General features: G+C 40.3%; 1 protein-coding gene across 3 annotated transcripts; it reads left to right on the forward strand.

Annotated features, from left to right (window-relative positions):
- Positions 1-1,758: 1,758 nt before the first annotated feature.
- Positions 1,759-11,790, forward strand: LOC131257926 (nucleotide-sugar uncharacterized transporter 2-like). Of its 3 annotated transcripts, XM_058258875.1 has the most exons (8): positions 1,759-1,907; positions 5,264-5,415; positions 6,912-7,120; positions 7,261-7,354; positions 8,631-8,797; positions 8,923-9,093; positions 9,520-9,701; positions 11,550-11,790. In XM_058258875.1, exons 1-8 carry the CDS (start codon positions 1,835-1,837, stop codon positions 11,615-11,617), a joined length of 1,116 nt encoding a protein of 371 aa, XP_058114858.1. In that variant the 5' UTR covers positions 1,759-1,834; the 3' UTR covers positions 11,618-11,790. The 3 variants fall into 3 exon arrangements, with proteins under 3 accessions (XP_058114858.1, XP_058114857.1, XP_058114859.1); XM_058258874.1 differs by lacking the exon at positions 11,550-11,790 and having other exon boundaries at positions 9,520-9,866; XM_058258876.1 differs by lacking the exon at positions 11,550-11,790 and having other exon boundaries at positions 1,793-1,927; positions 9,520-9,866.
- Positions 11,791-18,272: the final 6,482 nt, after the last annotated feature.

Raw genomic sequence — 18,272 nt, forward strand, 5'->3', positions numbered from 1 at the left:
GCCACACCACAATAGAAAGTGGCAATTGAATGCCCGCCACTGAAACCTTCTTGGGCCCACAGAAGGTTCGGATCAGGCTAGTATTTGTCTTTTCTCGTCATCTGTTGGGAATCACCTTATGAACGGTCTGGATGGCATATAAACACCACGCTCAAGCCTAGGAAGGTTTCAACCGTAGATGTTCCCATCTCTACTTTTGCATGTGATGTGGCTCACTTGAGTCTTTAATATGCTTCTAATTATTTAGCTCACATTAACATGATCGGTTGAAACTGATGAACGGATGGGATCTTAGATACACAACTCAGCAGGCCCACAAAGCTTTGGATTACACGAACCCCACGTGAGTTTTGGATCTTCCTATTTTTAAAATCCTGTACTATTGAGGAGTGGGATTGTGTCAATACGCAGTAAAGTATGTTGGGCCCACTTTAATGTATTCAGTTTATCCACTCCGTCCATCCGTTTCTATAGTTCATTTTAAGGGTTGATATAAAACTTGAAGTATATAAAAATCTCAAGTAGACCACACCATATGAAACAGTGGGAATAATGACTTTCACTGTTGAAACCTTTCTAGGGCCCACAGTGGAGTTTATTTGTCAGCCAACCTGTTCATAAGTTCACAAAGATATGTATTTATAGAAAACACAAATATTAGCTTGATTCAAAACTTCTGTGACCCCCAATAATTTTTCAACCGTAGATCTTTAATTCACACTGTTTCATGTGGTGTGATCCAATCGAGCTTTGGATATGCTTATTTTTATAAATCATACTTGAAATTATCAGTTAAAATAGATGGACGGAGTGGATACATTATATAAATCACGGTGGAGCCCACAGAGTGTACGCAATCGGTTTCCTCTATTGTGGTCTTTCAAAAGAGAAGGACGGAGCGTATTTGTCACGGACCTCTCTATGGGCCTACGCAGCGGGGGAAGCGGATTGCGTGCTGAGTAACTGAGTACCCCAAGCGTACTGAGTAAACTCTGTGGGTCCACCTGTAATTTATATATTTTATCTACACCGTCCATCCATTTTCCCAGATAATTTTAGTTCCTGAATCTAAGAATAAAGTATATCCAAACATCAAGTGGACCACACCACAGGAAACAGTGTGAATTGATCGTCTACCATTGAATTTTTTTTGGGGGACACGAAAGTTCTTGAACAAGCTTATATTTGTGCTCCATTCATATATGTCTGTGTGATCTTATGAACAGGTTGGATGAGAAATAAACATCAATGTGGGCCCTTAAAAGGTTTCAACGGTGGAAAGCATTATTCCAACTGTTTCCTATGATATGGTCCGCCTGATCTTTGGGTATACTTAAATTTTGGGCTCAAGATCTAAAATGAGCTGAAAAAACGGATAGACGGTGTGGATAAACCACATACATTAACGGCGGGCCCAACAGAGTTTACTCAGTACGATAAGAGCGTACTGAGTAACTAGTACGCATTCCGATTTCAGTGCCCGGGTCACAGGCAATCCTGTCACTGTGGGCCCACCCAACGAACATATTGGATTTCGACACACGCGTCAGATTGTCGCACATGCCACATACACGCGCGAGGATCAGTCCGTGATTTTGTAATTCTCGTTATTATTTTATCCAGCGACAGAGCCGATTCAAACAGCGTTGCCGGTTTCTCTGTCTCTCTCTCTCTCTTCTGCTTCTCTTTCTTTTCCTTCCCTTTCTAAAACTCAAATACCCATCTCTTGTTTCTTCTCTCATATATATACTCCTATTTTTCTCTATTTTTTTTTTCTTTTTTTAGCTGATGATTTTGATTTCCATATCTCTCCATTCAAACCCATTTTCTTAAAATGGGAATTTTTGATTTTGGAAGAGATGTAAGAAGATTCATCAAACGAAAAGACAGTGATGCTGGAGAAGCAGGTTTGATTTCAACATAATGGGTATTGTAGTTTCCGTTGTTTTGAATACAATGTGATTTGATTTTTCTTTTATTTCTGTAGTTTTCCTTGTTGGATTGTTGAGTTTCTGCGATTTCCTTTCTGGGTCCTTTTGTACTGTATTTTTGGAAGATTATTATTATGATTTCCTGATATTTTCTATCGATTTGGTTGAGAATGATTCCATGCATTGTTAGAATCTTTTGATGATTTTATGTTCTATTCATTCAATCAAATGGGTGTGAGTTTATACTGGAACTTGGGTCCCTCATTTAGGATTTTTACTCTGAATGGGGTGATTTTCCGGTGACTGGACCGTTGATCTGATGGGCCCCTCTATGAATTGACTGCGGCTGAATATTTCCCGTTTTGGAAAATCCTAGTTGCCCGATCTTTGATGCTTCCTTCGTTGAATGTGGACCATCTGCTGCAAGATTTCTAAACAGTCTATTTTGCAGCCCCATAGCGAAGGATTAGGGCATTCCCATTGGGGTGATTCTTGGGGCATGGTTCATATGAATGGGGGCACATCAGGTTAACGGTCTGGATTGTTGGAATTTAAGTTCCACATGCAGAGGCATGGTTCATCTATTGTGGGGGCACATCGGTTCAACAGGATTTTTGGGTAATTTTTCATAATTCATGTAAGTATTATTTTCATCAGTTGTATTTTGTTGGATGTTTATTTAAGTTTTTTTTTTCACACTTTTTCATTCCTCTCATATTTTAAATTCTATTCATTAATTGCTGCTGCTGTTGCTCTGCTTTTGAAGGAGCTGATTGTGATTTTCTGAGGTTTAAGGTTTTTGTAGTTTGATTTATGTATGTTTTCGTATTTGCTAGATTCAATCAAATGGGTATTCGTAGTTCTATTTCCGTTTCTGTTTAAATGCTTTACATATAATTCATGGAACTGATTACTGTATAAATCCATGGAATTTGAAGTAGCTGGTTTGTAAGAGCGTTTCTTCTTCATCATCTTTTGGTTCCTTTTCTCATCTTTTGTAATTTTGGACTACTTTGTTACTTCTATTGGGTATTTGAATAAAGGAATTAAATGAGCTGTGAGCTGAAGGTCATATAGATATAAAAGAAAAGGATGGGAAATTTTCTCCTGCAAACTGGTTCTCATGAGAACTCGTGAGAACCCTCCATATGATGTGTATACGCATTCCAGGCCATACAGACCCTTCGTCCAGCTTGGACTAAGGATTGGAAAAAAATCAGGTTGTTTTGCAACTCAGGTGGGTCCTGGTGAAAATCACGGGTGGGCGTCCCTTCTCACTTTGTTTCCTTTTCTGTTGACTACCTGAGTTTTGGATCAGGCTGATTTCTGGGACCTAAAAGTTTCATGAAGTGACGCATCTGATGGATGGATTTGATGTCATTAACACATCACTTGGGTTGGGTTCTCAAATGGTTCTCCTGAGAACCAATTTGTAGGAGAACATTTTTCAGAAAAGGATTAAAGACCAGCCAGTTTGGTGGGGTGTGCAGATACAATATTAGCAAAATCTCTGTTTGAAATCAAGGGAGGTGATTGTCCAACATTCTCAGATTTCTCAGTTGGGATGTATAGTGCTCTTTTTTTTTTTTTTTTTACAACCCTTTGCTTGCATTGCCTGGTGTTCTTGCTTCTTTAATAACTGTTACCTTTCAAGAAAGAAAAAGTTGAAGTAGGGCAGTAAGTTGAGAGGAGAAAATGGCTATTTCTCCTGCAAAGCGGGAAGGTGCTTAGAGAGGGACAAGCTTTTTTAAAAAGTTGTTTGGGTGGGAGGTGAATCTCTGGCCTTTGTTTTCATCCTTATGAAAATGGAACTTTGCTCAGTATTCTACAAAATTATTGGGGGCAACATGTACATGGGAGCCTACCTTTCAAAATCTGAAAGATAGCAAAAATCCTATGTTTTTGAAAGGCTGCTACTCGATACTAAGGAGTGGGACGAGGATTTGGAAGTGGTCAGTGGGTGGCTGCTTCTCTTCTCAATCTTTTTTCAGCCATATTTGAAAGGAGGGAACAAGGTTTACTCAATGTGAGAAGTGGAATACTGCTGAGGGTGGAAGCTTTTGCTTACTACAATCAAAATCTAGATGATGGATAATTTGAAGAAAAAGAACTTTGTGCCCCTGAGCATATGCTTTATGTGTTGGGAAGGTGAGGAATCAGTCAACCACCTTTTCCGCCATTGTCCTATCATGAGAGAGGTCTTGATGGCGTTTTCCAGTCCTAGTTATGTTTCTAGTTCGAATGAGGTGGATATCTTATTACTCTGTGATGGGCTTCCCATTGTTTTGTCATGGGATGCCAATCCTCTAATCATTGAAGGGGGGGTGGGGGGGTCATTCAATGTCATCAAATGGGCTTCTTCGAAGTTTTGGGGCTGTGGAGATCATCTTCTTGTATATCAGAGATAGCCACTGCTGAGTAACGAAGGCGCCGCTCGGTATCAGTTTATTGTTGTCTTTTGCTATGAGGCTAGTTTATAAATTTTGGGAACCCTTTAAAAAAAAATAATCCTTCTTGGTAATAGAAATAGATGTTCTTTTATTTAGGAATATTGTAGATATTTTGTTCTTTTAGATATGATGCTTTCTTTCTTCGAGGTCATCTACTAGTACAAGTTTGAGCATTTCACTCCCTTTTCCATGATTTCCTTTTGGTTTCTACCTTCTGTTTTCCTTTGTTTCTTACATCTTTGCCATGTGTTCTTTTTCTTTACAAAGAAGGATATATTACAGATTGATTCACCTATCAAAACACACACACACACACAAAATTTTTTTTACTCATGCACACACACTCACGCCGTAGTGGGATTTCACCACCTATGGGTACTCGAACCCTTGACTGGGTGTTGAAACTCCTCAGAGTCTACCACCGGAGCAAGAGTAAGGATCCCATGATAGTGGACACTAGAAATGCGCTTTCCTATTCCCATGATAAAAGAAAATAAATTTATTCAAAGTAAACCAACATATATCATTGTCTATCTCCAATAGCCTCAAATGCATCACATGTGCCAGTGTACCAACTACCAAGTAACTCATTGTCCATCTCTAATTATGCCTCACACGCGCTGTTGTGCCAAATGTGTTACGATTCATCTTCTCTTACATACCAGGTTGTCTTTTCACTTATTTTTATTTATTTTTTGTTCTCCCACCAAATTTTGAAATATGAATGCCGAAGCATTTTGGGATCAGCTAGTGGGTTTGCTGAGTTGTACTGATTCTCTTGAGAGTATTGTAGGATATATTTATGTGTGTTGAATTGTGGCATTTGTAACTCTTCTATGGCTTCCACGGTGCTATTTTGAGTTTCCTCATCTAAAATAACAGGCCGATCATTGGAAGAACTGCGTGGGTCCCTTTACAATGATCTCCGTGCATCAGAAGGTGCAAAACGGCAACAACAACGCCTTTGTGGCCCAGTCGTGGCTCTGACTTTCAACTTCATAATTGCCGTCGCGATAATCATCACGAACAAATTGGTTTGTCTTATTCCACTTTTGATCATTCCAAGTATTTCTTTTACCGCATTCAGCAACAAATTGGTCTAGTATTTTGTAGATGATCCTTGAGTTGAGGGTATATTTGCGGTATCATCAAAATTTAGATTGGACAGGCTGTTGATCTGATGGGCCCTGGCACGTATGACCAACTCCTGAAAACTCCTATTGATTTGAGCAATCCTAACTATTCTATTGTTGGTCTTTGAGTAAACAATCAAGAAGATAATATATGAAGGGTTCACAATCAATGTAAAATAAAAAGAATCAAAGTTCTGCAAAATAGGAGCTTCCATTATGGGTATATTTGAGGCACGACCATGGCTGCTCAAGGTGTTTCATATCGGTAACGGTGGATGTAACGGTCACCACCATTACTGATATTGAGTATTGGTGTGACTCCCCTTTTTTTTTTTTTTTTTGGGGGGGGGGGGGGATTTTATTTTTCATTGGTTTGAAAAATTCTGAAAAAATATACATAAAATCTAGAAAAATGTAAACATTCCAAATATGAATTTGGTTTTTATTTTTGAACATGTTTATGGTAGTATAACGGTTCACTCTTTGGTGACAATATTGTATTGGGTTGTCTAATGGATTTATGAACTTGACAAACTGGGATTGGCAGCAAACCTTTTATATTTAATTTTCCAACTATATAATATCAATAATAAATTTATTAGAATAAATGTAATACTAACATATCTCAGATTTGTAGGTTTTACTATTATTTACAACCTTGGTGTATTGCGTATCTTGTGACTTGGGTGCATTTCATTTTAGCATACAGAGTCTCGAGACTTTTGTGTCCTATTATGTTATACATATACCTAACAATTCGATATCATTTCCCCCAATATATCTAAGAAAAAATTGAAATTAAATTTGGGTGAATAGTGTTGTGGATTTGGGCTGATTTGGTGGACCGCTTGATGCCCCAAATGACCCGCTTGTCCAAACTCAAGGCTCTAAGGACACTGCATACCATCAGCTTTAGGATCATATAATAGAGCTTTGTTGAGCCCGCACACATGTTCAATAAAGCCAGTATACATGCCATACGTGCCAGTGTTACACAATAGGTCCAAGAATCAGGTTGATCCACTGTTCAGATGGGCCACAGTAGGCAAAACAAATGTATGGCTCCGAACAATTTGGCTGAGCTTTTCTAAACCATCCATCTGTTTCCAATATTTAGGCCCGCATGCTGATTGGACCAGATTTTATTTTTGGGAAACCACGTAGAAAGTCAGACCAACCTGATGGATGGATCTCGCATGTTTGTGCCATGCTGGCGCATATGTGGCGTTGACACAAACTTGATTGCATATGCATGTGTGCTCTTAGCAAAGCTCCATATAATATGTAATAGCTCTAAGATTGTGGACCGTCGTATCTCATCCTTTTCAAATGATATCTCTCTCTCTCTCTCTCTCTCTCTCTCTCTGAACATTCAAACATTGTATTGGGGTCTATAGGTGCTGGGAAAGATTGGTTTCGATTTCCCAATTTGTCTCACATTGATCCACTACGCGACGGCTTGGTTCTTGCTTGCCATCTTTAATGTGTTTTCGTTGCTTCCGGTCTCTCCTCCTTCGAGATCCACACCATTCTCTTCTTTGTTCGCTTTAGGTGCCGTCATGGCTCTATCGACGGGCTTTGCTAATATCAGCTTAATGTACAACAGGTGTGGTTTCAGTCTTCTTATTCTCGTGGTTATTGTGCCGATTGCCAGTTCTTCATGAAATTAACTTTACTAGTGCCTGTTGTTTGCTCTCTCTCTCTCTGTCTCTTTTATTTCTCTTTTAATGTTGTGTGTGTGTGAAGTGTGGGGTTTTATCAGATGGCTAAGATCGCTGTGACCCCGACCATTGTTCTGGCAGAGTTCATCCTATTCAGAAGGACAGTTTCCTTACCTAAGGTGGGTATGGTAAATTTCTTTTCATTTTTTCTTATTAGAGATTGCTAATTGCACACTTGTATAGCCTGAACATGCCTTCATGTGTGCAGGCAACATGGTGCACATGTGGAACATCCAAGCCATTCATCATGTGGCTCTGCTGTGTAGATGCTGTTGCCTAAGAAATCAGGCTGTTCCCTTTATCTGGTAGGCCAGCGTACGAAACAAATGTATGGCTAAACAAAATTGGGTTAGCACTTCATCAGTTTAGTACATTGCAGCTGTGAATGGACAGGACTTATTTTGTATCTCTGCACCCCTATAGTGGGACCCAGGGATCGGACATTCTATGTACGTGCCACGTGGGTACATGTTCAGGCATATATGGAGCTGCACATTACATTCAATATAGACCCATACGACATGGTTCTAAAAAATGGTTTCAGTGTCCGAATTGCCTGGAGACTGAAACCGATACAACTCATCCTGACTCATTCCTTTTTGGTTGATTTTAGTCCTGTTTTGGCATGATGACTTGTTTCATTGTCCGCCAAAACTGCAATGGCTCAGCTGTCTTGGTATCAGATGATAATTAAGAACCATGTTTATGACTGAAACAATGTGGGTTGATTTTTATGCTTAGAAAACAAGAAATGCTCCAGTGCTCTCAAACTACTGTAAGTTATATTGCTCCTAGTTGAATTGGATACTTGAGTCCAATCCATTGATCTGGACTGTTTATCATGTCCAAGTCAACATTCCAGAGGTTATGATGCAAACATAGAGAGTCCAATCCATTGATCTGGACTGTGTATTATGTCCAAGACACATTTCATAGGTTATGATGCAAATATCACATCTCTGTGAGAGTATGAATATTTGATCAATGGCCTTTAATATGGATGGTCAAGATCATTTACACAAAAATACATTAAATTAACAATTTGATCCATCTATTTGTTAGTGACCATCATGGATTACCTTATGATTCTAAACATGACTTATGTTAGGCAATCAGTGCCATCCCATCCATTACTTGGAAAAGGATGTCTACATAACAATAAGGCCTTATCAAGGACTGATTGGATCATCCAATCCATGAAAATTTTGCATTGTAGGCTGTGAAATGTGTTCTGACGTAGTGGACAGATCAGATCAATGGTTGGATTGTCCAAGCGAATCAATGCAACCAGGAGCATTGTAACATATAGTGCTCTGAGAGCATTGGAGCATCTCTGAAAAAACAAGCTTATGAATTCGAGTTGTCATTTTTCATTTGCTTATTGGAATGGTGCAGGTTTTGGCCTTGACCGTTGTATCAATGGGTGTGGCGGTGGCAACCGTTACGGATCTACAGTTCCATTTTTTTGGTGCTTGTATTGCATTAATTTGGATAGTGCCTAGTGCTATAAATAAAATCCTATGGTCTAATCTGCAACAGAAAGGCAACTGGACTGCTCTGGCGTAAGTAATCTTCTTTTTCTTCTTAGTTGGTTTAAAAAAAGAAAGAAAAAGAAATTGAAAACCCATAAATTTCAAAAGAATTCTAGCTCTTAATTCACATACTAAATCAAGCAATAAACTTGTAGGTTGATGTGGAAGACTACCCCAGTGACCATCTTATTCTTGTTAGTTTTGATGCAATGGTTGGACCCACCTGGTGTGCTGTCCTTCGACTGGGATGGTAGGAATACGTCTGCTATCCTCGCTTCAGCTCTATTAGGTTTTCTCCTTCAATGGTCTGGGGCTTTAGCACTTGGGTGGGTGAAATTTTGATTTGTGGAGGTTTGCTAATCCCATTAGGCAGCCAGCTCATTTACATTGCACCAAATGTCCCAACGTGGCATGCAAGTTAGATATCCAAGCTGCCCATCAGATGGTTCCTACTGTGTAGCTGCCCTGGCCAATAAAATCTGGCCGCCATTCATGAAGTGGGCCACAATGTTAGAAACAAATCAATGGCTTAGGAAATTTCATCAATTTTTTAGCCGGCCATTTATTTCATAAACTGTATCCCACCCAGCCTGATTTTTTGGTGCCATGGGGGCCACCTGATGGACGATTTTGGATCTCACACCCATGTGCAACGTGGATGCATGTGGTGCCTATGTAAATGAACATGTGAGATTTGCAAACCACTTGATTTTGTTACCTATTCTATTTCAATGACTTAGTTTTTCATGCAGAGCAACATCCGCAACTACCCATGTTGTTTTGGGCCAGTTTAAAACCTGTGTTATCATGCTTGGAGGCTACATGATTTTTAAATCAGACCCTGGAGTGGTGAGTATCTGCGGGGCCCTTGTTGCTTTGTCTGGGATGTCTGTCTACACTGCCCTTAACTTGCGGATGGCGAAGGAGACTGACGGTAAGCAGCTTTCTGATCAGAATCCACTTCCACCAAAACCGAAAACCGACGTAAATACCACTGAGAAGCCTGGCACAAACAATATGGAAGTATTAGTGAGCGTACAGAAAGATTGAGATCGTGCACAGCTGTATCCGTTTAGATTGCTGATCTTAAAAGATAGGATCTCATAGTTGGTGTAGATTGATACACATAGCTCCTATCTTTTAGGATCAGCAATATAAACGGATATAGCTGTGCATGATCTCATCCTTCTGTGTGCTCACTAATAAGAAGAACTTGTTTGAATTAAACTTGGGGAACACAGGAGCATGACTTTCGATAAACTAACCCAGCGTATTTCTTCTTCTTTTTTCTCATTCCTGTTTTTATTACTTTAGTTATTGAGAGTAGCTAAGCCCACACACATGTAAAATGGAGCCAACCCATGTGCCAAAGTTGGGCACATGTGCGAGATCTAAGCTATCCATCAAGTGAGTCCCATCATGTACATGCCGTTGCCCGAAAATTGGGCCTTTTTACTGAATGGGTGCACTGCAGTTTATGAAACAAATGGACAGCTAAAAGTGATGAGTTTATTATTATTATTATTTAAGTCGTCCTTTGGTTTATAACATTGTGGCCAATTTGATGATTGGACGGAGTTGATGGGATTGCGTGTGTAGATGTGCTCCCTTATACACATGCGTGAGGTCTGCGAGGCCTTTTGATTATTTGTGTAACGTTTTTGACGTCTGATAAAGATGCAATTCCTGTATAGACTAACCTCACAATTTTGAGTAATTATCATTCAATGAAACTAGTTGATTTTGAAGATTGTGTCTTCATTTATATAGATTGGAATTGACTGTCTTGTTGAATTTTGGATACTCTCTCTCTCTCTCTCTCTCTCTCTCTCTCTCTCTCTCTCTCTCTCTCTCTCTCTGCTTGTGTGTGTGAGATCTGTGTCAGCATTTCAACGGAGGTACAATTTGTTTGACTCATTGGGATTGTCATGGGGTACCCGGCCTGGTTTTAATGATTCAGCGTCCCATTTATTGGACCCGTTAAAATTGGGTTGGGTTCGGGTCCGACAGCATTGTCATATGTGATTGCATAATCGCATACCATGGCTCAGATCGCTTATGCATCATCGCACACGCCATTATTACGCGATGTCATAGTTGCATAATCATGGCATATTTTAGTATTAATGTCAAGCTTCTTGTAGATTGTAATAAGTTGTAACTTGTACTATATGCATCAACTCATCAACAAGTTACACCAAATAATGGCTAATGGTCAGTGCTCTGTGGGCCTCACCATGATGTATGTGTTTCATCCATGCCTTCCACCCATTCTTCCAGATCATTTTATCGTATGAGCCAAAAAATCAGGTTGATCCAAATCTCAAGCGGACCGCAAAGTGTTTATTGAACGCCCACCATTAAAAACTTCCTGGGGGCCACAAAAGTTTTAGATCAAGCTGATATATATTTTGTCCCTTCATCCAAGTCTGTATGACCTAATTAACAGGTTAGATGTCAAATAACTATTAAAGTGGGCCCTAGTAGGTTTTTAATGGTGAACATTCAATCACTACTGTTTTCCCATGGTGTGGTCCACCTGAGATTTAGATCTACCTCATTTTTGGGACCTAAAATTATCTTTCAAAATGGATGGAGGGCGTGGATAAAACACATACATCATGGTGGGGTCCACAACACCGACCACTAGCCAAACCCCGTCCCTTCTGCCAACCCCTTTCTAAAAAAAACCTAACCATTTCTTGTTTTCAAAATTTGAAACTTCAACAATTTTGACACCACGTGACAGGAATGCAGCTGATTGATTGATTACACTCTGCAGGGATCGGATCAATATGGACGGTCCATCTAGTGGGCCTCGTAGTATGTGTATCTTTCCACATTGAATGAACTACCTTTCACCATTCCTGCTTTCTGATCAACCATCTGTGCGCCATTAACGGCTTTAATGAGAACCTCATGAGCAGTAAACAAAAGGAGCGATTTGGATGTTTGGATAACTTGAAACAAAGGTTTCCACGGTGGTTGGTTAAAATGCCATTGTCCATGGACAATGGTTTCCCCAAAAATGGTTCTCTGTTCCACGCAAATACTGCAATCTTTCTCGATTGGGCTGAAAGTCGGCCAGGTTGGTTGGGTTGGTGCTCAGCCTTAATCTAACCCAAGCGGGGTCGATATATTAGTCTATTATATTTCAATACATATCTTATTTTTTATACCTATAATTTTATTAATTATATAGGTAGTTATTTATCATTTAAAAAAAAGCTTCATTTTTTCTAAACAAACAAGTGAAAATATAGGACAACTACTTTAAAAGTTGTGTTTTTTAGCACGCAATCTATCAGGGAGAGAGAAATCTGATGTATCTTATTAGCTTGAGTCATCGGAAATGACGTGGACCAATGAGACCCGATGGCATTGGAATTTCCGGTGCCTTTAACAAAGACGATCTGCATTCGATTATAATTTATAACTCATATATTGATCAGGTTTGGGTTGGGTCGCGCAACCTGAGACCTCAACCCGAGCCCAACCCAAGTTTTATCGGGTCCTGATACATCCTGCCCTAGCCCAATCCAATATCGAGTTGGTTAGGTTGAACCCGCTAGACTTTCAGCCCTAGTAAGCCCTAATGCATCAGATGGATTGGGCGCATATCTAGGTTTAGGGTTGAGTTTGGGATAAATAAGAGCATTTACATGGCAGGGCCCACCCAATGGATGAATTAAATTGCACACACAGGTGCCACTTTAACACTTGTGTGGTGGATAAATGGTCTCTCTTACATGAAATAATCAATATTTTACGATTAAAATTCATTGAACCTGACCAGGCCCCAAGTATACCCAACCTGACCTGATTTTAATCAGATCAATCACGTGGAACCGAGTGAGACTAGATTTTTAACCGGTCCAAAAGGTGAGACCCGAACCTGACCGACTTTCTTAACGGGTCCTTCCTGTTAAAATTCGGCCAGATCCATTGGGAAGCCGTGAGTCCGAGTGCCTATTTACAGCCCTACTTAAGAGTTGTAATTAGGGTTGTTAAGGGATTGGGTCATATAGTACCAGTACCCGGGCTGACAGGATTGAAATCGGATTGCCTACTGAGTTACTCAGTGTTACTCGGTGCCCTTTTATTGTACCGAGTAAACTCTGTTGGGCCCACTGTGAATTCATGTGGTTTATCCATGCCGTCCATCCATTTTTCCAACTCATTTTAGGGCTGAGCTTGAAATTAATGCATATCCAAAGCTCAAGTGGACCAAAACACAAATACCAACTTAATCCAAAACTTCTATGGCCCCTCAAGATTTTTTCAGATTTTTTCAATGGTAGAAGTTCAATTCATACTGTTTCTTGTGGTATGGTCTGCCTGAGCTTTTGATATGCTTCATTTTTGGGATTAAGTACTAAAATTATCTGATAAAATGTATAAGAGTAGATAAAATGTATAAATCACGTTAGGCCCCAGGGACTACTAGTGTACTTAGTTACTCAGTATGCAATTTGCTTCGAACAGTTTTCCAGTCCTTGGGTTTGGTTAGTTATCAGTATCCATTGAGTCTTTGAATCTAAGTTTCTAATTGGGTTAGAAGAAAAAAAACAAAAACAGAGAGCATTTGTGTGATTAGGGCCCTCACCAAGATGGAATGATTGTGTATAGCCCTATAAAAAACTTTATTCTTTGTACAAGGGGAAACACAAATATTGGTTTGATCAACTTGTAGGATCCTCCAAAAGTTTATAACAGCAGGCCTTCAATTCCCACCATCTTTTCCCATGACGTAGTCTATCAATCTACCTCACTTTTTAGCTCATGCTCTAAAATTAGCCAGTAGAATTGATGGATAACATCGATAAGCCATATACATCACGGTTGGCCCACACGAAATTTACATCCCACCCTGGTTTTAGGGTTCAAAAAGAAAAATATCAATTCCGCCTTGATTGGGTCCTGACTCATGCTCCAATGGTGGACTCACAAGAGTTTCAACACAAGGTCATGGGTTCCAGTATCAACGGCAGTGTGAATGAGTGTGAAAAACCTTGAGAATGGTATTGGAATTAGAGAGCCCCAACTTGCCCAGTTGGGGGTGCATCGGCCGAATCGCCCAACTCGGACGTGACTCATGATATTGGACCGTATCATGTAATGCTAAACGAGTCGACTCGGACGAGTCTTAAACCCATGGTTTAAGATAAGAGCAGAAACGCATTGGATATTGATTTGGGGCAGAAAAGATGGAGAACCCACATCCAGACTAATCCAATTTCTACTTTTTCGCACTGCCCAAACACTTGGCGAGATCAACCATCATCCATTCTGCTATAAATATCCTTTTCAATAGCGATTTGGTGTACATCCAAACACACCCTTCAAAATTTATTTCTCAACCATGGATCAAAATTATAGAAATCAGATTTTTTTTCAGTATTCTAATAAGCTTCTTGAAGTAAGACAATTCATGAATTTTGTTAAAAACAAAACCGAAGTGTATTTTGGTCAACTGAAAATGTAAGCCCTCACCGCCGCTTCAAACGGGCGACACCTCATCGATGGCAGGCAGCGTCGGGGACCACATGACATCGTTTCGGACCCTCCTCGGCCGCTGAGGAACGACTTTCACTGTCTCCTTGAACATAGACGGTGTTGATTTAGATGTGGGTCCCACATCAGATGATCCGACGGTGCGATGATCAGCTGCCACGTCATGCGAAAGGTAATTTTCAGATGGTGGCCCAGTAGACTTTCTGGAAACTCTATCGCTATGTCGTCGGGATATGGATCCGCTGGAAATTTCATTTTTCAACGGTGTAGATTTGCTCGTGGGTCCCACTACAGGTGGTCTCCATTCACAACGATCAGGACCGTTGTTGATGGAATGCTTATTTCTAGCTGATGGCCCAGTGGATTTTTTGAAAATTCTGACCTTGAATCGCTGAGAAATGGATTCATCTGATGATGATTGATCAGATACGGCCTTAAATGAACGGTGATTTTTAGCTGATGGCCCATTGGATTTTCTGGAAGATCTGTCCTTATATAGTCGGGAAATGGATACATCCGAGATGGATGTATCTTTAAATGACTGATCGGATATGGTCCTGATAGGAATCTCGACTACAGGCCGTCGGATCCGACGCCGGAGCTTACGCACCGTACGTTGAGGCACCACATAGAATTTCTCACCAGGGGTCAAGATCTCTTCTGGCTGGATAAGAGAGTCCCACGGCCGTTGGAAGACGGTGGGCCGCGCGAGTAGGAATGACGGGTACTTCTCCATGATCTTGCCTGCAGGGACTGCCACGTAGTAGTACTCGACGATCCCACCCACATGGACGATCTTCACCGCCGGACGCTCCGGCCTGGACGGTGCTGATGAGGATGATTTTGGTGGCACGTGGCGGAAGAAGGATGGTGCGAGTGTACGGACGGGGAGGAGCTTGTGGAGCATTTGGGTGGTAGTTATTTCCGTTGGGAGAGTTTGGCGGGTATGGAGAGAGAGAGAGAGAGAGGCGGCCTCTCTTTATGTAGCTTCCAAAGTCGATGAAATCAACGGTCTTCATTTGTTTGTAGTGTTTCAGGGGCCAATGATTTTATTTTCCGATATTAACCCTTCTCTAATCACGATTAAGGAGGAGTTATAACATAAGTAGGCATTTTAGTACGGTACACGTGCTTTGAATTCCGACAAGTGGGGACTATTTGTCAGTAATCTAGACCGTTCGTCTTATTTTTCCCACCATATATAGAATATGAATCAAAATTTATATTATAGAGAAATATTAACCTTTTGATTTGTTTCCTACGGGTAGATGGCTAGGAATAGAGATTCAGATACAGACTAATTTCTCTTTTGAGAGGTTCTGTTGGCATTCCCCATCTGTCGTGGGATTTGAGAGATCAATGGTTTGGATTACTGAACCATGGCCGTCACACGTACGAATTGAAGACGCGTGTGTACTGAGCATGGATGCGGGGTACGTATATCATGTACATGAGATCCACATAGCAGGCCGGAGGTTTTGTACTAATGTTTCCTGACCGGACGCGGTTTGGGTAGTACGCTTGTCCCGAGTTCAGGATAAGCTGGCATTTTGAGGCGTCACTGTGATGTATGGATTTCATCCACACCGTCCATCCATTTTTTCATATCATTTTAGATTATAAGCCCAAAAATGAAATATATTCAAAGCTCAATTGGACCACACAATGGAGATTAAACTCTTGTCGTTGAAAACTTCTTTGGGCCACAGAAGTTTTGGATCAAGATTATATTTGTTTTTTCCCTTCATTCAGGCCTATATAAGCTTATGAACAGGTTGGATAGAAAATAAACATAACGGTGGGCCCTAGGAAGGTTTCAACCGTAGGCATATTAGCACCACTGCTTTCTGTGATGTGGTCCTCTACAGCCTTAGATCTGCCTCATTTTTAGGCTCATAAACTATAATGATATGAAAAATTGGATGAACGGTGTGGATTAAATCTACATATCTGGCTTCTCATAGACCCAACCCAATCCGCGTCCTTTATGGAGGAATCTTGTTATGAATAATGTATGATTGTTCTCTAACGAAATTACTGGAAACGTGTTACACGTCAGAATGGCTTTGACCAGACATACACCAAAACTCGGTGTAAAAACCTATGTCTACCGTCTAACTTAAGATGTCATCTATGATTTTGACAGAAAGGATCCAAATCCAAATTGATGGGATTTCTTTAAAATCAATGGAGATAACTTCCGTTGCTAACTGCCAGAACAGTTACCACTGATCACATGGTTGGGAACGTGTGATGGTCGATTGATGAGGTTTTTGGGTTTCTGACCATTGATCGGTCTGGATCAAGAGTTCCTAATTCATGTACAGGACTCGTGAAGACCACAAACCTTCATGCGCTATTGTCCACCGCATAATCGAAATTAGACGGTGGGAATCAAAGTGGGCCCACTTCCAGGCGGCCTGGTCTGAAATAGCCATAATAATTTAATAGCATGTTTGGCGGGTTGCATTAGGTGGGATTAGAAGGTATGAAACTAGTTTTAAGGCAATGATGATGTTGACGGTGGATGAGTTAGAGTTCCACGGTAATGCAATACTCCGGGATAAGTTTTGATAGTCTGTTTGGATAAATTGGAATATTCTGGGACAACCATGGTTATCGTGTTTGGCCAGCAATGGTGAAAAGCCATCAGCTGCGCATGGATGAGATGCAATCAATGAAGATGGATGACATTTATGTTTATGTCACCACATTCTATGGGCCCACAATGATGTATGTATTACATCCACACCGTCTATCCATTTTACCAGATCATTTTAGGAGACGGCCAAAAATGAAGCATATCAAAATCTTAAGTGGACCACACCACATAAACTAGTAAGATTTAACATCTACCATTGAAAACTTCTAGCAGGCTGCGGAAGTTTCGAAATAGTCTGATATTTGTTTTTTACCTTCACCTAGGTTTGTGTGACCTTATGAACATCTTAGATGACAAATAAACATCATGATGGGCCTTAGGAAGGTTTCAACAATGGGAATCATTCAACTTGGTGACGCACATACACCACCGTGCAACATACCACTTTCTTCTTCTTCTTAAATCCATGCTGGATTCACTTCCGTAGTTGTAAATCCAGCGGCATTGGGAGAATTCAAAATTTTATCTGGTTCAGTTTCCAAAGTCTTGAACCAATACCACCAAAGCTAATAACCAAACATGCATGAAGTTTGAACCATTGATTTTAATTTTCTTATTCAATCCCACGGAATCCTTCTTAATACAACTGGCCAAATAGGCCCTAAGAGGTCATTTGGCACCCTGGATTTGAGGGGATTTCAAATCCTCTATTTGTTTGTTTGGCACCATAAAGTAATTGGGGGTGGGGGTTTCAAATCCCCTCAAAGAGGTTTTAAATCGACCGCGAGAGCTTGGATTACATCTAAAATTCTTCCGAGAGTTGCATGAGTAACATGTGGCTCACTCGATTATTAGTCTATTATGCATGTAGCCTACTAATGATATCTCAAAACAATTAGATTATCAATTGCATCACTATAATTACTTCAATATGATGATCAATGTGGTCCAAACATTGTCCATGGAAATCAATGGTTAAAAATCGTCGGTTAGTCACTCGGACATGATCTTGTGCTTATGGCGTATCGAAAACTTAGAATTTCATCATATTTGGGCAAAATATATATTCCTCCGAGTTTATTACAATTATTGTGTCAAATATTATATTACATACGTTCACTAATTAAAAATATTAAAGTTGATTTAGTAATTAAATTAAAACCCCTAAAAATATGTCATACATAGCTAGTTTTGGATTAAAGTTATTTCCATTCCAGGGTGCCAAACACAATTGGAGAATTTCAAATCCAAAGGGGATCCGAATTCAAGAGGTTTGAAATCCGCGCTCCCAAACAGGACTATCTTCTTGCCCTGCTCCAATCCAGAACTTCAAATTCTTCTCCCAGGGCCCAAGTGGGCCCACGAGCAAAATAATCTGTATCAAACGGA

The sequence above is a fragment of the Magnolia sinica genome, chromosome 10 (genome assembly GCF_029962835.1).
Source record: "Magnolia sinica isolate HGM2019 chromosome 10, MsV1, whole genome shotgun sequence".
In the NCBI taxonomy this organism is placed as follows: Eukaryota; Viridiplantae; Streptophyta; class Magnoliopsida; order Magnoliales; family Magnoliaceae; genus Magnolia; species Magnolia sinica.

Bases quoted from the DNA above. Each gene is read 5' to 3' on its own strand.
- LOC131257926 (XM_058258874.1), top strand. From the start codon at position 1,835: ATGGGAATTTTTGATTTTGGAAGAGATGTAAGAAGATTCATCAAACGA. The intron at 5,416-6,911 runs GTTTGTCTTATT...TGGGGTCTATAG, and splicing joins TAATCATCACGAACAAATTG to GTGCTGGGAAAGATTGGTTT. The intron at 7,121-7,260 runs GTGTGGTTTCAG...GTGTGTGTGAAG, and splicing joins ATCAGCTTAATGTACAACAG to TGTGGGGTTTTATCAGATGG.